The sequence below is a fragment of the Dreissena polymorpha genome, chromosome 3, assembly GCF_020536995.1.
Source record: "Dreissena polymorpha isolate Duluth1 chromosome 3, UMN_Dpol_1.0, whole genome shotgun sequence".
NCBI lineage: Eukaryota > Metazoa > Mollusca > Bivalvia > Myida > Dreissenidae > Dreissena > Dreissena polymorpha.
Window position 1 is genome coordinate 119,807,749 of NC_068357.1, and position 25,087 is coordinate 119,832,835.

The 25,087-nt window shown below is 35.2% G+C and overlaps 2 protein-coding genes across 3 annotated transcripts in view; both read left to right on the forward strand.

The window, feature by feature from the left end:
- LOC127871207 (uncharacterized) overlaps positions 1–25,087 on the forward strand; it is a 617,936-nt gene that overhangs the window by 573,263 nt on the left and 19,586 nt on the right. For both annotated transcript variants that reach the window (XM_052413945.1, XM_052413947.1), the window contains exons 6-8: positions 17,853–17,918; positions 22,759–22,905; positions 23,925–24,818. The gene's annotated coding sequence lies outside the window, so the exon portion shown is untranslated. The remainder of the gene's footprint in view (positions 1–17,852; positions 17,919–22,758; positions 22,906–23,924; positions 24,819–25,087) is intronic.
- On the forward strand, positions 4,211–24,080 carry LOC127872544 (uncharacterized). The gene is made up of 4 exons (XM_052415869.1): positions 4,211–4,656; positions 15,028–15,826; positions 22,759–22,827; positions 23,925–24,080. The coding sequence occupies exons 1-4, from the start codon at positions 4,322–4,324 to the stop codon at positions 24,078–24,080; spliced, it is 1,359 nt and encodes a 452-aa protein (XP_052271829.1). The 5' UTR covers positions 4,211–4,321.

Here is a 25,087-nt window from a genome sequence, read left to right on the forward strand (position 1 = left end):
TTTTTTTTTCAAATAATACTATCAGAATAGCAAACAGTTTGGATCCTGATGAGACGCCACGTTCTGTGGCGTCTCATCTGGATCCAAACTGTTTGCAAAGGCCTTTAAAATTCAGCTCCAGCGCTTTAAGGGTTAAAGTAGAAAACAATACAAACACATAGAATTATGCTTTACGTTAATGTACATGTATACCCATATAATATAATTTGTCTTAAAACTGTACAAATGTTAAACAATTATGATAAACAAATATGAAGATGTGCAAGTAAGGCTTAATATGTTCCTTAACATTGAACCCTATTTCAACAATAATTTTTGTATTTACGCTTCTCACAATTAAACAACAATATTTTTTGCTAAAATGGCCATTGATCTGGTTATGAACAGGGCTCAACATTAACCTCAAAACCAAGTACTTAGAAAATCTACTTGCCCTGAACGTAAAGCCACTTGCCCAAAAATGAAATAGCACATTAACTGTTAACCTCATATTTTTTAATAAAGATCAAAATGATACACCACAAAACCTTTTTTTATTTTTGCACATTTAACAAAATGATTACAGCAATTTAAGTCTAATTAAAGTCTAAATTTAATGCTCTTTGTTCTTTTTTGCACTTGCCTGGGCGGACAACTAGATTATAAAATAACTTGCCCGGACCCAACTTTTACTTGTCAGGGGCAATAGGACAACTGTTAATGTTGAGCCCTGATGAAAAAAATCTCTTAACCAAAATATTGAGATGCTAATAGTGTAGGAGGAGATAGTGGCCAATGGGGGTTGGGATGGGGTCGAGTCAGAGATTTTCACTAATTTTAGCTCGACTTTTATATATAAAATATATATATTGGAGCTTTCCTACTCACCCCGGCGTCGGCATTTCCATTCCCTTTAGCCTAAGTGTGCAAATGTTAAAGTTTGCGTACCATCTCAAATATTTCATTGTCCCTTCACATATTGCTTTCATATTTTGCATACTTCTTTACCAACATGACCCCAATTTATTAACAAGAGCAGACATCTGTTTCAAGCATTTTGTAAGAATTATGGCCCTTTTTTCACTTACAATATGCATATTATTAAAATCTATGTTAAAGTTTGCGTACTACCCCAAATATTTCTTATGTCCCTGGACATATTGCTTTAATATTTTGCATACTTCTTTACCAACATTACCCCAACCTATAAACAAGAGCAGACAACTGTATCAAGCATTTTGTAAGAATTATGGCCCTTTTTTATCCCCGCTGAAAAAAAAAAAAATTCGGAGGGGATATAGTAATTGGTCCTGTCCGTCTGTCCATCCATCTGTCCATCCCTCTGTCCGTCCGGCTTAAACTTTGTCCGGAGCATAACTCCAAATCTATTCAATGGATTTACTTTAAACTTAGAATATAAACAGATGGCAAGTAGGAGAAGTGCAGTGACCAAGAACCATAACTCTATCTACCTTAGTTTTTTAATTATCTCCCCTTTTATATGATTTTAAAGTAATTTTTTGTCCGGAGCATAACTCTAAATCTACTCAAGGGATTTACTTGAAACTTGAAATATAAACAGATGGCAACGAGGAGAAGTGCAATGACCAAGAACCACAACTCTATCTACCTTAGTGTTTGAATTAATTCCCCTTTTATATAATTTTAAAGTACATTTTTGTCCGGAGCATAACTCTAAATTTACAGAAGGCATTTACTTGAAACTTGAAATATAAACAGATGGCAACTAGGAGAAGTGCAGTGACCAAGAACCATAACTCTATCTACCTTAGTTTTTTAATTATCTTCCCTTTTATATAATTTTAAAGTAAATTTTTGTCCGGAGCATAACTCTAAATCTACTGAAGGGATTTACTTAAAACTTGAAATATAAACAGATGGCATGTAGGAAAAGTGCAGTGACCAAGAACCATAACTCTATCTACCTTAGTTTTTGAATTATCTCCCCTTTTATATAACTTTAAAGTAAATTTTGTCCGGAGCATAACTATAAATGTACTAAAGGGATTTACTTGAAACTTGAAATATAAACATATGGCAACTAGGAGAAGTGCAGTGACTAAGAACCATAACTCTATCTACCTTAATTTTTTAATTATCTCCCCCTTTATATAATTTTAAAGTAAATTTTTGTCAGGAGCATAACTCTAAATCTGCTGAAGGGATTAATACTTGAAACTTCAAACTTAAACATATGGCAAGTAGGAGAAGTGCAGTGACTAAGAACCATAATTCTATCTACCTTAGTGTTTGAATTATATCCCTTTATTTAATTTCAAAGTTAATTTTTGTCCGGAGCATAATGAATCATCTCCCTTTATTTGTTTTTACAAATATTATTCTACTCTCTAAAACAAATGTTGTCATACAAGCAAACACATTTCGGCGGGGATTTGGCACTACTGTGACAAGCTCTTGTTGTCTTAGTTACTGAATATTTTGTTAAATTTTGTGTTTACATCCACTTGACTTATAAAGTATCAAAGCTATTGCTTTCAAACTGCAAATATTTTCTTACCATCATGAGGGTACTGTACCTGCCAAGTTCAACTTGACCTTTACCTTTGAATGACCATGACTCTCAAGGTCAAGAGTAAATTTTAGTTAAATTGCCATAACTTCTTTATTTATGATAAGATTTTATTAATACTTTGACAAAACAACACTTAACTGAATACAACAATGGATTCCACCCGAACAATGCCCCACGCCCCAACCCAGAATCCCAGCCCCCCCTCCCCACCCAAAAACAATATTAAAAAAACCCTTTTTTTATTTTTGAAAGATCATCTTATAAATGACAATACCCCACATTATACCCCCCTCAAATACAAAAATTTATTATGCTCCCCTTCGAAGAATAGGGGGTATATTGTTTTGCTCATGTCTGTCGGTCCGTCCACCATATGGTTTCCGAACATAACTCAAGAACGCTTACACCTAGGATCATGAAACTTCATAGGAACATTGATCATGACTCGCAGATGACCCCTATTGATTTTCAGGTCACTAGGTCAAAGGTCAAGGTCAAACTGACTCGAACCAGTTAAATGGTTTCTGGATGATAACTCAAGAACGCTGACGCCTAGGATCATGAAACTTCATAGGTACATTGATCATAACTTGCAGATGACCCCTATTGATTTTCAGGTCACTAGGTCAAAGGTCAAGGTCACAGTGACTCAACTTTGAAAAATGGTTTCCGGATGATAACTCAAGAACGCTTACGCCTACGATCATGAAACTTCATAGGTACATTGATCATGACTCGCAGATGACCCCTATTGACTTTCAGGTCACTAGGTCAAAGGTCACAGTGACTTGACACAGTAAAATGGTTTCCGGATGATAACTCAAGAAAGCTTGCGCCTAGGATCACGAAACATCATAGGTACATTGATCATGAGTCGCAGATGACCCCTATTGATTTTCAGGTCACTAGGTCAAAGGTCAAGGTCAAACTGACTCGAACCAGTTAAATGGTTTCTGGATGATAACTCAAGAACGCTGACGTCTAGGATCATGAAACTTCATAGGTACATTGATCATGACTTGCTGATGACCCCTATTGATTTTCAGGTCACTAGGTCAAAGGTCAAGGTCACAGTGCCAAAGAACGTATTCACTCAATGGCTGCCACTGCAACTGACAGCCCATATGGGGGGCATGCATGTTTTACAAACAGCCCTTGTTTTTCAGGTTTTGATGCTGCGTTTTGTGTATTTATGAATATTGTTGTCATTATTGTACCAGAATCTTATATGAGTAGTCGAGTCATATAAAATAAATGTTAAGGCCACTAGAACAGAACTATTGTTTTATTGTTTAGTATTTTATTGTTTTATATATTTCAGATCCTGATTTATACTGAAAGATTAGCCGCTTTTTGAATTCTCGTCTGCATGTATTTCATAAAGGACTGAAAAGCATTCCTACATTATTAAAAGAAGTGAACTGTGAACTATCTTATTTATGATGTCTTGCTTATTGGGATACAACACAGCCGTAACCATCCGGGTTACAGAATTATAGACTATTTTAACAGAATTATACTTTAACTACATGTACTTTAACATGTAAAACTTCATACACTAGAGTATCAAATAGGCGGCAGGTTCATTGTCAAATGTTGTGAAACGTTGGCCTATGGTTGAAAAGTTTTATCGCACATCTTGTGTTTGAATTTATCTGTGTTTCAGTGTTATGTTTAACTTCTAAGGTTGATAAACTTTTGGAACTAGCTTTATTTCTTTCATATTTCACAAGAAATATACTTGAACGATTTGAACAAAAAGGTTTTAACATTATAAACAGTAACAAAATGGCAACAGGTTCATTGTCTTCGGTTCCAAAACGTTTGCGTATGGTTGAAGACTTTTCTTGCACACGTTGCTTAGAGCAGAATCTTACGGAATCTGCAGACATTTATTGTGAAAAATGTTTAAGGTTTTATTGTAAAAAATGTGTTATCCTGCATAGTCAGTTTTTTACAATACATATGACATGTGGAAGGGAGGATATTAAGAAATGGCCAGTTTCTAAGGCGGTGGAAGATTTTCTCAGGAAGTGTGAGGTGCATGAGGATGAAACACTGACAAAGTTTTGCCATTTCCACAGTCAGCTGTGCTGCTCTGCATGTGTTGGAACAATTCACAGGTATCTCACACATTTATATTCCTTTAGTTTTTAATAATTAACAGCGCTTCCGCTAGCAATTAAAAGTTGGCAGTCCTGACTACCAAACCATAAATTTTGGACATCCCAAACATAAATTTTGAAGTCCCACTTTTATTTCATAATTTTAATAGACCCTACTTGTGATTTCAATGGATACAAACATGTTCCTTAAATCTATAAATAAACATATAATATTGATAGATCTTTGCATGTTCCAACTCTATCCATTACCGGATAATCCAGTATTATTACGATTTATATTTTCAAACCAAAATACGGCCAATATTGACAATGAATGTTTCAAAGAATTTCATAAACACAAATGTCCGCCATTTTACACAATTTCATATACAAATTGAATTGTGGGATGGGGGGAATTCCCATTGAAAATGTGTGAATCACGTGACGCAATTTGAGAGCATCGAGGACAGTGCTTTTTTTTACCTGTGAGTCCTGCGTCCTGGACTCACAAAAATATCTGGGGATGCAAAGTTTTGAGTTATGTGAGTCCCAAAAATGCATAGAATTTTCAACAAAATAAAGTTTAATACTTGGACTCGCAGTAGCAGCGGTTTTCAGCCTTATATATCAGGAGCCTGTTAAAGGCCCCTTTCCCAATTAAAAATTTCATTAAAATCATGGAGATTTTCCAAAGATATTTACTTACACCAGCTTTTTCATTTCCCAAAGCAGTAATTTTAGCGAGAATTTTTCCCAAAATCCATAGGTTAGGGTTCCAATGAAGAGAGGAAAACCCCTGACTCGTTTTTTTTATTCGGAGACTTTGCAGTTTTGCATGTTATGGAGTCTCAGGACTCAGATGAGAAAAATTGTAAAAAATCACTGCGAGGACCGATCATCAGGGATTTCAATAGATTTTAAAAACCAGGAGTCATCAATGCCCCTGGACTGAAATTTTGAGGAGTCAAACTTAAAAATGCTGGGGTCAAATTTGAAGCGTGCTTATTGTGTTTTTGTCTGTATTATTCAATTTTTTTAATACAAATATGCTCTAAGAGTAACACAATATCTGAAAAAGTTATACTGCTTTATTAAATAAAAAATACCATGATAAATAACACAACATATTTTAATGAATTGGTACACAAAGATAAGGACACACTTATCAATAATTTGTGCGAACAATATCGACTAAGTTTTTCTAAAACAAAACATGTTCATTTTACAACTTTTTATTATTTCTATCACTATACTATGTTTATTTGTAAAAACAATAAATGCTCATTAAATCTACTTCATCATAACACATTTAAGTCTTTAACACATTTAAGTAATTTAAGATGTGTACCAGTAGCACCGTTCCATCACATATTTATCCTCATTATATTATCATCATCCCTATGATAGCTTTTGTACAAAAACACAATCTAAATGCATGGAACATCTAGTATATCTATTACTGTTTATCCGATTACTATACATGTCCGAATTATATACACTTAAGAATGCCTTACCAGTAGTAGTTTAACTTTAATTATCCAAATTTTCCTTGTTATCTGGTTTAACAAACCTTATCAAATGTTTGTTACATCCAGTTGATGCTTTCTCCATTATTGAATCACCATTACTTGTAATTTGAATTGCCATTTTTTAATTGAACACGAGTTCAATGTTAATTTTAAATACGTCCGCCATATACAATGTCGAAGGTCATGACGTAGCAATTAATTCTACTCGGATAATTTATGTATCTCATCGAGGAAATGTGTTTTCTTAATGTTTATCTGTAGTATTATGACTTGTTAGTATAAAAAATGACCTGTGATTCCAGTTTATATAATATGGGCGTTACTCGTAATTATCGGTGGATTAGCAACTTTCAGGTCACTAGGTCAAAGGTCAAGGTCACGGTGACCCGAAATAGTAAAATGGTTTCTGGATGAGAACTCTAGAACGCTAATGCCTAGGATCATAGGTACATTGATTATGGCAGATGGCAGATGACCCTTTTTGATTTTCAGGTCACTAGGTCAAAGGTCAAGTCACAGTGCAGGGCTTTTTTTCCGTCTTTTGGACCCGCCGAAAACGGCCCTTTCCCCTCGGATTTTTATTCCCCTCAGCAGGTAAATTTTCCCCCAGACTTCATTTTTTTCCCCTAAAAAAATAAATTATTTTTTTAACTTTAAATACAAAAGTTTACCTGATCCAGTGTAGAAAATATAACATATTGCATAATTAAATTATCTGTTGCCTTGAATTTGTTTTAAAAACAGCAAAATAAGTTAAATTGAGTATTTAAGACTTTCCTTATTTTCCCCAAAATCCGGCGTTTCGTGTGCTTTTTTTCCCAAAAATCCGGCATTTCGCGCGATTTTTTTCCCCTCAAAAAAGGCCAGGCCCTTTCCCCAAAGTCAGATAAAAAACCCTGCAGTGACCTGAAGCAGTAAAATGGTTTCTAATGTAATCACACAATGGCTGCCACTGCAACTGACAGCCAATTTGGGGGCATGTGTGTTTTACAAACAGCCCTTGTTAGGATTTTATCAGTCAAAAGTGTGTATGCCCCGGCCTTGATTGATGTGTGAGGTATATATTGATTGACCAATCCGTCCATTTGTATTTACTTCACATTTGCCTTAGTTGGCAATTATATTTTTCACTAATGCTTATTTCTGGATTTATCCTTATTGTCATTATTCAAGCCTTTGGCATTGCATTTAAACCACTTCTGGGACATTCATCAACAATCTTTGACTAATACAACATGGCGACATTCGTACCAAAAAAAAGAACAAAGAGGAAAAACTGATCAAAGTTTAAAAAAAAAATAGAATAGAATAATTACAGTACAGCCAACGTGGAACAAACATATTTTGCGATCCGCGGCGGCAATGCGCAACGAGTCGATGCCGAGTCGGCCGTTGAAGCATTTCGCAGCGAAGCTTCGCATCTTTCCGCCGAGACATGCCAAGGCAAGCCGCGATCCGGGGCATGACGCCGAGTCCATGCGCATATTCAAATCAAAATCTTTTTTAAATGATTAGTTAGTCAAAGAAATTTAAAAGAACAATTATAATTATATTTAAAATCAGAATTAATTTAATGGGCACAGATTCAAAAAAGATTAATTAGTTAATAAAAAAACATGCTGTTGTTTTTTTTTAGTGATTGCATTCCCATTTCTAAAGAAATTGCTGTCATCCGGATATAAATAATAATTATTTTAAAAGAATGCAAATAAAAAAAATCGAATTAATTAAAACAAAATACGATTATCACAGGCATGTATTAATAAAATTCCAATAATCATTTGCCATTGTCATTTATAGAATTGGCTTAATTACTTTAAGTTACTTTGAGTGCATTTATTGCACTGTATGATTATTGTCTTTATATTAAAACGATCAACAGACATATTTGTTTTGGTTTTTATTTTTACGACAACATGTATTAGCATATAAGCACATTTAATGTGGCTGGCCAAGTTAGTTTGTTTCCTGCCCATAGTGTATGTATTTCACACATAAATGTCATGTAATTATGTGTTGGCTCATACGAGTGGTCAAGAATCCAGCAGTTGGTTGATTTATAATTGCTTGTTGTTTTTGCAATTATATTTTAGCTGAGACAATTAGCAGATGAAGCCACATCAATAACCAACACTTAATTGTTGTTTTGTTAATTATCAGCTTATTATAACTATTGTTTGACTATGTGTATATAAATTAGTTTCATTTCGTTTACATTATGCAGTTGATATCGCTAATCATTACCCGATAATTCCGTATATTCCAGTTTTAAAGGAAATTCCGGTAAATATTTACGATAAAAGTTCTCAAGACACACACACATTCGCAATTACATTTTGTATTCTCAAGTATCAAGTACATTTTGGCGTTTGTTACCATTTAAAGATGTGATGAAATAACGCCCAATCGGGGCGTTTTTTTTCCCATTGAACACGCATAAATCATCTGACATGATGAATGTTTTTATACAACACAAAATACACCCAAACTTTCCATGCAACGTTGTACATGTCTGCATAATTTCGCGCGCTTTTTATGGAGACAAAGGATATTTTAGCACTGTTTATTTGACGCTAGAATTTGTTAATGTAGCATTAGCATTAAAATTCGGAAGTGTGTTGCGGATTACAAATTTAAGAAAGCTCATTTCAGAATCAAATGAAACATTAACATTGTGCGTAACAGGTTATTTTTTACTTTTTAAATGCTGCGTATAAAACAAAACAGTGTTCATACCTAGCTGTATGATGCTGCAACTGGAGGAGTGATAATTGCGTTATTGGTTATGCAATTAACAGTTTGAAGCCATGGAGAACTCATAACTGATTGTAATGTAATCGTCGTATTTTCTCCGAGTCTCTCGATTCCCCGATACATACGTTTCAACTGTCTCAATCACATTCATGCAACTTCTTCCGTCTTTATCCATTGCTCGATAATCCCGCATATGCTCTATTTCCATTTTAAAAGCGAATTCTGGTTAATATTGATGATAAGAGTCCTAAAGAATGTCATACACGCTGTATTGTAACCGTTGCGATGTTTCAGTTCCTTTATTACTCAAACAATTATTGTATTGTATACTGACTACACACTTAAGTGTCATGTTCAGTTCATGATCTTCTTCAACGACCAATAAACAACTTAAGTTATATTTAGATTAAATGCAACATTTACACATCATTTTCTGGGAATCAAGAAAGTGAGTTTATTTTCTGAAAATAAACCAATATCTGTTTATTGAATTTGTCAAACTTTTATATATAATATATATATATATATATATATATATATATATATATATATATATATATATATATATATATATATATATATATATATATATATATTAGCAATTCTAATGAAAATAAATATCGTTATTTTAAATGTTTTAAGCAATTTAAATTTTAAAAAATAAAAGTCTCTGAGAGCATATATGGGTAACAGCTATACAATCATTGTTTTGACAGACAACGCGTGCTTATCTTAAGTTTGTTTCTGGTAATACACCGGATATTGGATGTTTGGGGCTTGATTGGATAATAAAACAAAGATGCAGTCGGCGGTTTTCAGTAGAACTTTTGTACAAACCAACCAGGGCTCTACATTAACCTAAAAACCAACTTGCCCTGCTGGGCAAGAACTTAAAAAATCTACTTGCCCTGAACGTAAAGCCACTTGCCCAAACAGGAAATATCACATTAACTTTAAACCTCATATTTTTTAATAAAGATCAAAATGATACACCACAAAACCTTTTTTATTTTTGAACATTTAACAAAATGATTAGAGCAATTAAAGTGTAATTAAAGTCTAAATTAAATGCTCTTTGTTCTTTTTTGCACTTGCCCAGGCGGACAACTACACTGTAACTCCAATATAACGCGGATGACGGGGTCCAAGCCACGCAACAGCGTTATAAACGGACAGCGTTATAAGTTTTGAGCTTATTTATTTAAGGGGCTATAAAAACAGGTAAAGTATAGCCTATAATATAGGTCCTGTGTATCGTCATGCTGTGTTGTCATCCGCAAATACATGCATATAAACCGAATCGAACGATAACAGTATACATACCGCTTTTCTAATGTGCACATTTATCCGATAATCCAATATAATTACATCACTTACGAAAAAATAATGTTTAACATTTATGACAAGAAATATGTTTACGAACTTCGTAAACAAATTCATATGCCTACGCCATTTGTCAGAAAAATTAGTACAGTGCATTATGGGACACAGCTTTCATTGGACGAGCGCATTTAAATTTAGATTGAATGCAACACGATACATGTACAAAGAAATGTTTTATTGCGTCATATGCAGCATGTAAAAAACGTGCTTTCCGTGGACTTTCTGATAACGGGCAAAAATTTAATAGCATCTCTGTTAACTATTACACTGCGTTAGCATGTAAATAAATCGTCAGGATTTTTAAATTTATTTTTCGTATACGTACTGAAACATTAAACACACACAAAGATATTTGTATTTATCAAGCATGTGTAGCATATAATAAACGATAACACACTTACACAGCCATAGTTTATACAATGAAATACAATACACGATAAATACAAAACATAAACAGGTAATCGTTTCAAATAACTTTAACTTGATATACCGCTTGCACTTGCCTTATTGAAATTAGCGCACCGAACCGCTCTAATAGGGAATACATGTAATAAACACTGACTCGCGAGTTTTCACACCTTTATTGACATTACACAACAGATTAACACCAATTAGCTGTCGAGTGTCGTTTAACCTCAAATCGATTAAAATCAGTTAAACGGACGGATAAAGCAATCAAGCTGTGATCGCTGGCTTCTTTGAATTTATGAAAATACATGTAGTTGCATAACATGGATTGGAATCAGAAATGGAAGGTTGGAGAAAAAACGGGATCCAAGGACCCCCCGCGTTATATTGGACACAGCGTTATAACGGACCGCACTATATTGGAGTTACAGTGTAGATATCTAACATTTAAGGATCATTCAACACGGGTCCAAGCAACTTGCATGGACCATAATACACAGTCCTATGGTTACATTTAGTAGCACACGTGGTCAGAAACTAACAAGTTCGAGTAATAAAGCAAAGAGATTATGATCTGAAAAATTGCATGGGGTCCGAAATGAAACAGAATGCCACCAAATCAAACAATTCACCGCCTAATTTTAAGTGTAACAAACTATGTTTGAAACATTTAAAATAACGATAATTCCGAATGATCACAGCTTCCATTTTCAAAAGTATAGGCTGTTCAACATTGCTCAAGAAATTGTAAAGACAAACGATTAGTAATGTTTCATTAAATGAATTTTACACGCTTCTATTTTATTAAATAGATCTAGCAGCCCAATGGCGATTGGAGAAGCGTACATCACCTGAAGCAATATGTAAATTTAAATTTAGATGCACATGTAAGTCATTTTCTGAAAATCAGGACGAAGTGAAAGTATTAATTTTACAAATAAACCAACATTTGATTTTATTCAAATGGTCAACATTATTTATATATATATGTGTCGTCTGTGTATTTGAGCAATTCTCAAGCAAATAGATATCGTTTATTTCGACGTTTAAAGCAAGTCTCGTTTCCGATATTAAACTATAAAAATTTCCTCGGTATGGTAACTGACCTACACAATCATTGACAGATGACATCCGATTGTAATTGTATGAAGTATGCAGAGAAGCTGACGAAATGTTAAAACAATCGCGTAGAAGTAAAAATATCAGGTTATTATCTGTACCTGTTTCTTTCGAAGTGAATACTCGTTGTGGCTGCGGAGAAACTTCGAGAACAAAAGAATCTGTAGCCGCGAACTTTGTTGGTTTTGCGTGAGCCGTACTGTACAATTGTTATTTCAACAAATAAAGATATTGTTTGTAAATCAGGATTTGACATTCAGCAAGTACGGTGTTTACTTACTTATATATTGGAATACATTTTCGCGATCTAATGTGATCGTCAATAGTGATGACATTAGTTAATAAGTTGAAATTTAAATCTAGTTGTCACCGCGAATCAAGGCGATTTGCGGTGTTTTCGCAATGATTCTACAGCTGATCTTTATCGCCAGATGGTCGCAGTGAAATCACCGTGAATCAACCACAGAGTGGATTCACCGCAATTTGCGGCGAATCACTGCGATTTGCCATGTCGGCCCTAAAGCGGTGGTCGGTGATTTAGGCAAAAATCGCGGGGCGCGTAGTGTACGCTTATATCTTGCTTATTTTGTGAAAACTTTCAAAATATTTTTGCCCTTAACTCTAGGACCTAGGGCTACCACATTTCGTATGTAGTGAGATACAGTAGTCCTCTACAAAGTTTGCTCAAATTATGCCCCTGGGGTTAAATTTGACCTAGCCCAGGGGGTCACAAAAGTGTACATTTGCTTAAATAGGGCCTATATTTAAGTATTTGCACACGCCAAGAAAATGTTCAGCCTTTTTCAGCAGTAGAGCGATACAGGGCCATCATGGCCCTCTTGTACTTGTTTGTTAACTTGCAGAAAATGCACTTCTTGAAAAAAAAAGAATTAATTTGCCTTTCTTTTTGGAAATTTTCAGACAGCAATTTGGAATTTCGTAGTTTTTCTTCAATTGGGAAAGTTTACCTTTTATAGGTACTTTATAAAGAAGAAGAAAAATCGCTGGGTTGCATTTGATAAGACGCTTATCACAGGCTAGAATGATAATACTCGGACTATATTTAGAAATAGAGGACCCTTTTGTAAGAAGCAGGGTCATTTTGCTTTGCATCTGTTCTTTAGTCCGTTGGTCCGTAGACCAATTGTGTTCTACAATATATCTAAGGAATGCTTTGACCTACAGCCAGGCAACATGTTTTATGTTTACATAGAGAAAAATTAAGAGGTCAATCCATTTTAAAGTCAATTGGTCAAAGGTCACAGAAGATTATAACATGAAATTATAAAGATTTAGTAGTCAGTTTTAGTTCCTGTTATACCCATAATAATATTATAAGCAGATTTTCAATTATGATAAAAGTTATATTACAGTACTGCCATTATTAAATGCATTTAATCATTGAATTTTAACCCATTTAAGACAACTTCATTAATGTCAAAAAATTATGAAGAAACATATGGAGTTGCACGAGTTTACCTGACAATTAAAATGTCACGGTGACTCAACTTAGAAAAATGGTATTCGGATGATAACTCAAGAATGCTTACTTCATAGGTACATTGATCATCACTGGCAGATGACCCCTATTGATTTTCAGGTAACTAGATCAAAGGTCAAGGTCACAGTGACTCGAAACAGTAAAATGGTTTCCTGATGATTACTCAAGAATAATTAGGAACATTTTGAACAAACATATGGAGTTGCACACGCTAACTAGACCATTCAAACATTTAACAATGGCGTCTTTACTTTTCCACAAATAGATCACATGACAACAACAATAGCAAAATAATCACAAGAGGTTAAATAACAACAAATATTGGGAGATAGTAGACCAGGTTGCATGTCATATGTCGCTCATCACAGGCTAGACTGTACATACTGAGTTTGGGAATAGACATTTAATATACGTCATGCTTGTTTTTTGTGGGATGGTAGAGCATTAATGATCTTTTCTTGCATGTGTTATTATGGATAGTGTGGTCAAGGTGTACAATGATACTAAAACTGAAAACATTATAAACTACTAGAAATGTATTCTTAGTACATGGATACCTCTACAATCCAATTTGTCCCACAACTGCACAAATGTCTTTAAATTATGAACAAACATATGGAGTTGCACACGTTAACCTGACAATTACTATGTTACTGTAGAAGTATCCCTCTATTTGAGTAACGCTTCTCACAATTGAAAAAATATTATCGTTTGGTTAAAGGGATTGTCACATAACTCTTCTTATTTAAAAAAAAAACTTAAAAAAAATATCAAGGTGCATACTTTTACATGGTGGGTCAGGGCCCTCAATCTATCAAATCTGCCGCCGAATTTCGGTGGCAGTCCCACCTGAAAAGTATACTTTTTTCCCCTTTTGGGGGGAAAAATTCCCCCTAAAAAAAAAAAAAAATTTTTTTTTTTTTTTTTTTTTTTTTTTATAGAAAGATGTGTCTCATGATTATTATATCTCAATTCTGTTTCAATTTAATCTTTTCAAACATACTAAATTATGAAAAATGCAATGGATATAGTGCAAACATGTACAAATGAAATAATGAGAGAGTAAGTAAAAAAATCCCCCAAAAAGGGAAACACCGCGAAAATTCCCCCTCCTAAGGGCTGCGGACCCCTTCCCCCAAAGTAGTGTGAGGGCCCTGTGGGTTATACTTTAAGAATAGTTCATCCCTCTATCAGCTGTACTCTTTGAGTTACTCACAACACAATTTTAAATGTGATTTCTTTGCTAAACAGGGGCCATAACTCTGGGTATGTTGAAAAAAGACATCAAACTATGCATGTGGGTAAAATTACACAATGATAAATATTTATGTAAAGTGTTAGTCCTCTTCTAGCAATACTGTTTATTTTACACTACACATATTCTAAAATGTCATTTATGTATAAATATGAGACATTACTACAATTATGATGAAAACAACAGAAACAACATATAGAGGTGAGCATTAGCTCACATGCCTGGTTACTGTACTTGTAAAGTTGCAGGGATACATGTTGAGTTATATATGACAGAAAAGTCACACAGATGGATGGAAAAGTGCAAATCTATATACCCCCATATTCAGCCCAAGAAGCGTTAATTTATTGTCCATGTATGTTTTTATTTGACACTTTATACTTGTTTGAAGCATTACATAATATCACTGACTATTCCTTGCTGGTACATGTTTATTTCAGCCAGTGCAGTAAAGTGACCCAGATTTCGGAGCTGACCAACTCGCAGCCCACTGGCCTGGAGGGGATGTCAGTGGAGCTGGAAACTGTCCTGGGGGAAATTAAAACCCTGCAGATCAGTCAGAAGGCCAGCATTCAGTCATTGCAGAAAACATACAAGGAACATAGTGCAGTTATGATAGAGCAAATGCGTGGCAATTTAAATACTTATATAGATGAATGTGATAATAGTTCTGTGGGTACATCAGGCGGAAATGAGCAATATTTAAAAGAAGAGATGTGTAGGAGTGTTCTCTCTATCGTGAATGAATTTGATAATATTACTGCGAAGGAACTTAACGAGATGAAAGATGAAGTTATAAGCATTAAAGGGTCAGTTACAAGTTCTATTCATAAATGCACCACTCTTCACAATGACTTGTCACAATTCCATGAACTTGTTCAGAAAATTGGAGATAATAAGGAGCTCTGTCTTATAGCCAGCATAAAATGTAAGCATATAATACAGCAGGCATTGACTCTGCTAGGAAAGTCAGGCAAGGCGTTTAACGTCCAGCGGAAGTCTGTGCACAATGTGAGAATACCAAGTGTTTCATATGAATGTAGTATTGCAGGCATATGTGTTCTGACTGATGGGCAGGTGCTGGTCGCAGACTCGAAGAAAAAGAGGATCTGGCTGCTGAACCAGCAGTACCAGGTGGTGAATCACTGGGATGTGAATGCTCGGCCAGATGACATATGTTTGATCACATCCAGTGAGGTTGCAGTGGCTGTGAATGACCATGATAGCAAGATACATGAGGTCCAGTTTATCACTGTCAACCAGGGAAAGCTTGTCTCTGGCAGGAAGTTTCAGTTACAACATGAATGTACATGTATTACCCATCACCAAGGAGACCTTTTTGTCACCTCTGGTAAAGAATTGTACAAATACACATTGAGTGGCAAACTGATCTGCAGTCTCTACCAAGATAGATCAGCTGATTGGACAGGTAAGAATCATGGTGAATCCATCCTGATAACATGTGTATTATGTACAGGGATTTGTCTAGCCATTGTGGACAAAGGAGTCTAGTCAAATTGTGTTATTTTAAATCCATACAATGACAAGTGTTATTTTAAATCCATACAATGACAAATTTGGGAATTTTTATTGACAAAATGAACCGAGTTGGGATTTATTTTTTTAATCAACAAATATTGACCCATTAGGCCTTTATCTTGTTATTTTGAAAAAATAATAATATAAATTATAGTTACATACTTTGTGAGATGATAATAAAATAAAATTCAGATGTAATAGCAGAAAACCTGCTGATGTATTATAAAATATTTGTTCTATAATTCATATGTGCCCTTTGAATGCTACAGTACATTGTAGCCAAAACAAGATTCAGAAATATTGATTTATAAACATGAGTAATGAAGTATTTTGACTGTCACTACATGACATGTCTATAAATAGAAACTGTGTTCCTGGGAGAGAGACACTTTCTGACCTGGTCTTAATTTTGTGGTTGTAAAATGATTGTACATGTACAATATGTCTACCTGTTGATAGAACTGTTCAATTGTTTCAGTATGTGTAATTGTTTCCATCTGTGTACTTGTTTTGCTTCAATTCATATCTTACTCAACAGTCGCATTTCAACATGTCAAACGTTAACTAAATAGCTCTGCTACTGAAGTTTATTGTCACGCTTAACTATTAAATTATTGAAATGTATGCATATATTTTAGATGTGTAAAGGCCTCTTTATAGCAACATATGCGTAATACAATATCACTGCAGTATGTTTAATAAGATTATTTAACATTGACAGTAATTCAATATCTTGATGTTACTCTGTTTTGCAGTATACAAGTGTGCTGTGAGTCCCACAGGAGACAGGCTGTACATCATCAGCTACTGGGACAAGCTTCTCACCCTGGCCAGGGATGGCACACTCCTGGCTACATACCCAGACTCAGCACTACTGCGCCCATCTGGTCTACATGTGACCCCTGCAGGCCAGGTGCTGCTGGTCTGTGGAGACTGGTCCCACACTGTACTACAGGTGAGCTGGGAGGGAGAGAGTAAGCTGGCTAATCTTGCTACATGGGAGGATGGAGTGTGGGACCCACGGTCAGTCTGCTACAGCAGCATAACATCCTCCATCATTGTGGGACAGTGGGATAGCAACACAATCCTGGTGTTCAGAGTGGAATAGTGTGTACATGTATGTATTAGTTGTTGTAATTAGTGATTAGTATTTTAATGACAATGTGTTATTTAGCATACGAACATGGTAGTGTGTGATGTTACAATACAACGTAAAGTGTGTAGTGAAAGATACAAATAATTTATGTGCACATATTGTTATCTGATTATACAATGTGAGGGGTTTTGTTGGAACATTAGATTTAATGCATATTATGTTATGTTGTCATATCATTTGTGTCATTATGGTCCTAACATTTAGTTCTTGTAAACTGTGCATGAAAAAACAAAGCATTTCAACTGAAAATTTCATATTTGTACATAGATGCACATGTACATAGCAACTGAGGCTATTTTGAGACTTTCATTTCTATAAACACCATGCCATGTAAAAAATGTATATGGATGAATATTTTTTAAATAAAATATTGTTTAAGTTATCTTTGAAGAAGCATATATTGATATTTTACGCAATGTTTACAGAAAGGTAATACTTGATGTGAGATTTATTGATTTGCCATATTTTATGCTGTTGAGCATTGTTATTGATTTTCATTACATTTATATAAATTTGTGTGAGTCCTAAATATACATACAAGAAAAACATCAAGCTATTTTGCTGCTCCAGTCGCTGCTGAGTCAGGACAAGGATGCTGAGGATGTGGTGGACAAGGATGACCTGAATACACAGAAGGTAACGAAGACGTTTTTAATTATCAGGCCTTTTCATGGCCAATTTGGGAAAAAATGCAATTTTGGGATTTTTATTTTTTTCGTGCGAAAAGTCCATCGATTTCAGAAAAACAAATTTAATATAACTATTTCTAATACTTAAAATTAAAAGAATAAAATCATATTATGCTAGTAATATACTTTTTTTTAGATCTTATTGAAATATAATTGAGACATATTAATCATAAGGCACTTATTATGCCCCCCTTTTGAAGCAGAGGGGGTATATTGTTTTGCACATGTCGGCCTGTCAGTCGGTCCTTCTGTCCGTCCACCAGATAGTGTCTTGATGATAACTAAAGAACGCTAAGGTCTAGGATCATGAAACTTCATAGGTACATTGATCATGACTGGCAGATGACCCCTATTGATATTCAGGTCACTAGGTCAAAGGTCAAGGTCACAGTGACAAAAAACATATTCACACAATGGCTGCCACTACAACTGACAGCTCATGTGGGGGGCATGCATGTTTTACAAACAGCCCTTGTCGTAATAACTGTATCTACACATGTGCAGACATGTGGTGTCACCAATGAACGCTTTTAATCCACACTTTGAGATCTAATTCTCTTTTTATGCCCCCCTTCTAAGAAGAGGGGGTATATTGTTTTGCTCATGTCGGTCGGTCCGTCCTTATGTCTGTATGTCTGTCCACCAGATGGTTTCCGGATGATAACTCAAGAATGCTTATGCCTAGGATCATGAAACTTCATAGGTACATTGATCATGACTCGCTGATGACCCCTATTGATTTTGAGGGCACTAGGTCAAAGGTCAAGGTCACAGTGACCCAAAATAGAAAAATGGTTTCCGGATGATAACTCAAAAATGCTTACGCCTAGGATCATGAAACGTCATAGGTACATTGATCATGACTCGCTGATGACCCCTATTGATTTTGAGGGCACTAGGTCAAAGGTCAAGGTCACAGTGACCCGAAATAGAAAAATGGTTTCCGGATGATAACTCAAGAACGCTTACGCCTAGGATCATGAAACTTCATAGGTACATTGTTCATGACTCGCAGATGACCCCTATTGATTTTCAGGTCACTAGGTCAAAGGTCAAGGTCACAGTGACCTAAACAGTAAAATGGTTTCTGGATGATAACTCAAGATCACTTACGCCTAGGATCAGGAAACTTCATCATAGGTACATAGATCATGACTCGCAGATGACCCCTATTTATTTTTAGGTCACTAGGTCAAAGGTCAAGGTCTTGGTGACCGGGAACAGTAAAATGGTTTCTGGATGATAACTCAAGACAGGGCTTTTTTTCCTTCTTTGGGACCCGCCGAAAATCGGCCCTTTCCCCTCAGATTTTCTTTCCCCTCAGCAGGTAAATTTTCCCCCAGACTTCATTTTTTTACCTTAAGAAAAAAATTTTTTTTTTTTTTTTTTTACTTTTAATACATAAGTTAACTGATCCAGTGTAGAAAATATAACATATTGCATAATTAAATTATCTGTTGCCTTGATTTTGTTTTAAAAACAGCAAAATATGTTGAATTGATTAATTAAGACTTTCCTTATTTTCCCCAAAATCCGGCGTTTCGCGTGATTTTTTCCCCCAAAATCCAGTATTTTGCGCGATTTTTTTCCCCTCAAAAAAGGCCAGGCCCTTTCCCAAAAATCAGATAAAACCCCCTGCAAGAACGCTTATGCCTAGGATCATGAAACTTCATAGGTACATTGATCATGACTCACAGATGACCTCTATTGACTTTCAGGTCACTATGTTAAAGGTCAAGGTCACGGTGACTTGGACACTGTAAAATGGTTTCTGGATGATAACTCAAGACTGCTTACTCCTAGGATCATGAAACTTCATAGGTACATTGATCATGACACGCAGATGACCCCTTCTGATTTTCAGGTCACTAGGTCAAAGGTCAAGGTCACGGTGACTCGACACAGTAAAATTGTTTCCGAATGATGTCTCAAGAATACTCCTAGGCCTAGGATCATCAAACTTCATAGATACATTGATCATGACTGGCAGATGACCCCTATTGATTTTCAGGTTACTAGGTCAAAGGCAAGGTCACAGTGACAAAAAACGTATTAACACCATGGCTGCCACTACAACTGACAGCCCATATTGGGGGCATGCATGTTTTACAAACTGCCTTTGTTAAAGAAAGAAAAACGCTTTGCTTATGGGTCCGTTTCACATACCCATAAATATGCCAGGAAAAGACCCGCTTATGTATTCCCTATGTATTAAGAATGCAAAAAATATGAGGTGGAAAAGAAAAGTATGAATTTACTTAAGATAAAATATCCTCTTAACTTGTTTGTATAGTGTAAACTCACATTAGTTTATTTTGTGGATTTCTCAGTTCAGAAAAATAAATGATGAATTTGTGTTAGTTATTTTTCTGTGTGTGATAAATTTGTGGATCAGTGAACCCTTAAAATCAACATAAATAATGTCCCTCAAATAATAATGGTTTACAGTGTAACCTGTGTATTAAGAATGTTAAAGATGAAATTGACAAGAATGATATGATTTAACAAAACATAAAATGGCGTCTTTTATTGTGTATATCATGTTTACAGCAGGACTTGTTTTACCTGAGGATCAAAAACTCAAACTCTTCTTCAGCTCGATGCTTTCCAACTTAGCATACAGGAACCTCAGTTATACAACATCCCGAGAATTTCTGTCATCCTCATTAGGCCTTGAGTTTTTATAAAGTTGTGAGATATTTAATAAAGCTTATAAATATGATTCCATGGAATGTATTTGTTCTCAATAAGAAAGACCCCGGCCTTATTCCAAGAACAGTGTAATAAAAGCTTTAGAGTTAGTTTTCATGCATGCAATGGCAACAATGTAAGGTTGCATGGGAAAACAGGACTTAATGCATGTGTGTAAAGTGTTGTCCCAGATTAGCCTGTGCAGTTTGCATATTCCATATTGGCAAATCAGGGACAACACATTTCCCTTTATGGATTTTTTAATTTAAATGAAATTCCATGATAAGCCTGTGTGGCTGCACATGCTAATCTAGGAAGACAGTCTACAATCTTTTACAGAGTTTTACAAGGTGATATAATGTGAGCATCATTTTTGGAAAACGGGGCATTGTAAGTGCAATCCACAGGTAAGCCTATGCAGTGTGCACACAGACTAATCCAAGTATGATAGTTCAGCTTTTAGGAAATTTTCGTTTAAAGGGATTTCTTCTAAACAAAAATCAAGTCTTGATGGAAAGCGTCGTCTCAGGTAAGCCTGTGAGGACTGCACGGGCTAATTTGGGACAACACTTTACACATGCATTAAGCCCAGTTTTGCCAGAACAGGGCTTAAGTTAAGTCTACTTCAAATCTGTTGTAGAGGGGTATTTATAAATTCTGATGAGAACAAATATGAGACAATGATGTACATGTACATGCAAATTAAAAACAATTGTTGAACGATACTTATCTTAGGAATGTATGAGATATTTATTACTTACTGTAAATGGGTAGTCAAGCTAGTAAACATAGTCTTATTAGATTGTGAAATCTTAATTTATTTAAATAAAGAAAGAAGAAAAAATGCAAGAATACAATTAAAACGTATGTAGAGAAGCTATTGATGTATAGTAGAAATAAACTTAAATAAAGCATTGCAAACACTTTATAAACTGTAAAATCGTTATTATTTGTGGGACATTAATTGTCGTTGAATTTGTGGGTTTACTGATTCATGAATTCAATTCAAACACATAACACCAGAATCAGAAATCCATGAATTTACGTGTCCAGAAAAAAGTAATTTTTTTGAAAACTCCAAAATGTTATGTCAACATATATCTGATTGATGGGGACCCAATTTTTTGTGTCAGTCAGCACGTTTTTTTGTCTGGAAGGGACATGAACATTTAGAGCTTTTTTTCTTTCTTACGTAATGGCTGTTTTTTACCACAAATTTGATAATTTGACGACTCAAATATTCACAATTTAAAAAAGTTTGTGACTCAAATTTTCACAATTGTAAAAAGTTTGCGACTCATTTTTTGACAATTTTGAACAATTCATGACTCATTTGTTCATAAGTTTGAAAAGTTTGCGACTCATTTTTTGACAATTTTAAACAGTTTGTGACTCATTTGTTCACAATTTTGAAAAGTTTGCGACTCATTTTTTCACATACTGAGGGGGCCACAGCCCCTTCACAAGGATGACACAAAACAAGCCCTGTGATTTGATTTGTGTTTGTGGGATTTTGGTTATTTTTAAACTGAAACATTTATTTTTCCTCAACTGAACATATGAAACCAAATTAATGTTTGCAAATTACTTGGAAAAACCGGTGCCATGGTATTAGTTACTGTGAAAATGTGGAGTTTTGGGCATCTTCACAGTACGGGCAAACTAGTTGTGTTAGCTGGTAGTTGTTTATGTTAAGTGGCCTTTTACTTAGAATTTTACTCCCAGGTGTATGTGAACAGTCATGTGTTTTCTTCTTTTTAAAGAACACGTAAAAGGCACCTTCTTATATGCTATTGGACTAATAAAATGAGCACCGAAATTGAACATTTCACTAAAAACACATGTAAAAGAATATGTTGATGGATTTGTGAAATTAAGTTCCATGAAATCAAAAAGACCCATAATTCCCAATTTGAAGATTATTTCACACTGCAAATTGTCCAATTGTCAGGTATTAGCAGGCTTATTATTCCCAATTGGTGTGGTTCAGGTACTTTAAACAATTGGGGAAAAATATTGCTGGTGTATTACTAACGTTTTAGTTCAAAAGACTAACTGGGCTTCCATATTCCATATTGGTTTGCTCCATGTTACAGCTACTGCTCAGCAAAGAATACAACTGTCTGGTGAAAGGCTCGACCGTATCAAAGTCCAGTGATGTCGGGGTATGTGGCCGTTCCATGTTTGGGGTTTGCATTTTAGCCGACACTAACAAGGGAGAGAACTGAAGATCTGCACCTGCAGTGAGTTGTTCCCCTTTAATTGCTGTTTAATTAATTTAACGGACAATAAAAAGGAAGAAACTGAAGATTTGCACCAGCAGTGAGTTGTTTCCTTAAGTTGCTTTTTATTTATTTAGCCTACAATAACAAAGGAAGTAACTGAAGATTTGCATCAGCAGTGAGTTGTTTCTCTTTAGTTGCGGTCTTATTTTGTCTTCAACTTTCGTTACATATTAATTTACTTTTGAATGTTTTTCTTTTGTAAATTTAATCAGATTTTAACAATCAAGGATCTGGCATGGTAAAATTTTGTTTGTGTTTTTTTAACTTTGAGAAGACATTAATGTTAACTTTTTGCCTCCAATTTATTGAAACATAAATGTACAGTAAAACATCAGTGAGGGCATTATAAAAGAAAAGTTCTTAATAGAACGAGTACCATTTAAACATATTAGAGTTTTAACAAGTTGATGTTCCCTGATATTTTTATTGTTATGCAGGAAAGAAGTGGCTAAAAAGCTAAATAAGCCGCGCTCTGAGAAAATAGGGCTAAACACATGCGCTTAAATTGTTGTCCCAGATTAGCCTGTGCAGTCCGCTCAGGATAATCAGGGACAAAACTTTCCTCTTTAAAGTTATCTTTCTTTGAAAGGAAGTCTACTGTTTATAAAAATCCAGTCTAGTGGGACATTGTCCTCCCTGATTATGTTGACTTGCTAATCTGGGAAAACACCTTATAATATTAATGAGATGCATATTGGTTTTTAAAATTACATCATCAATCTGCAAGTTAAAAATATAAATTATGAATTGACAGGTTAATATAGTATTGACCAACAATTTAGATGTTTGAGTACCAAATGGTTTGACTGAATCAAATGTCATGCTATTTCGGACAAGGAACCAGTGAAATTCCAGATTCAAAACTCATGAGACTGAAGTTTTGCCGCTGAAATCCTTCACATCCTATCAAGAGGCATATTTTGTTATAGATTGTAATATAAACCTGTTTTACTATTTCATATTACCCATGTTTTTAGAAGAGCACCAGCCTTGATATAGAGTTGGTACGGCAACGACACAAGTCGGGCCCGCTGGAGCCCCAGTCAAGCACGACCCCTCCCCTGACCCCTAGCTCCTCCCATTTGACCTCCGGCATCAAAGAGTCAGCATTGTTTAACAATTCCATCCCATAGCAATTTCTGAGCACATAGAGTGTTTGTACATTTTTCTCAACAAGCGCAATGTCCGTGTTGAGTCTGCACTTGAGCCCTGATTGGTTTGATAGACTCAAGTGCCGGAGGTGGTAGAAGTGTTACAGACATAAAAAGGTATTGCAGCAGTTATGGTAACACTAACAGTCAGCTCTCGCTGTTTGACATTAAATTGAATATTACGAAAAAATACAAAGCTGGATAACTCATTCCATTCTTTTTGGGACAAACAGACCTGCAGCAAGGAACAGGAAAAAATCACGGGAATGTTTGAAGAGTTTAAGTCAGAAGTGTAAGCTTTCCACCGGGGATACTCCTGGATGGTCTAAACTTAAGGGACAGTCCAGGTTTGTCCTCTCAGGTGTCCAAACTGTCCAAAGAGAATGCATTTATTTTTGACGCAGTTGCTAACAAAGAAAGGCAGTACCAACTTCGTTGTGAAGAGTCAAGCATGGTACATCCCTGGGGCATGCCTCAGATGGGAATTCCATCTGCAACAAGGTGCTATAGGTGAACCCATCAGAGTGTGTTACTAACCACTTCAAGACCAAACAGCCTCACATTGATTCGACGATAAAGAAGGCGTTGAAAAATGACAGCAGTTTTGATGTGTCATCCAGTTTGCTCTTCGACTCTCAACCCAACGTTAGTTAGAACGCAAACTCAGCATTTAGCGTTATCAGCGAGGCTCGAAGGTCATCTCTGCTTCTTAAGCTTCAGGTGAGACCTTACAGTGTTATTTACTTTGTAAAAGTTGGGGCAAAAATTCAGCACCATTCCTAATATCAAAAAGTCTATTCCATATTTGTCCCATAATTACTGTCTTAAGTTCCCAATTAAAGATTTGCTTGAAAAAAATTATTTATATTTAATAGGTTCCAACACGTTTAAGTTTAACATTGTCATAAGTGACATTAATATTTATATCACTAATTATAATTTTTTAAGTATTTGTTAAGAAACAGTTGTATTGTGTCACAGTGACATTT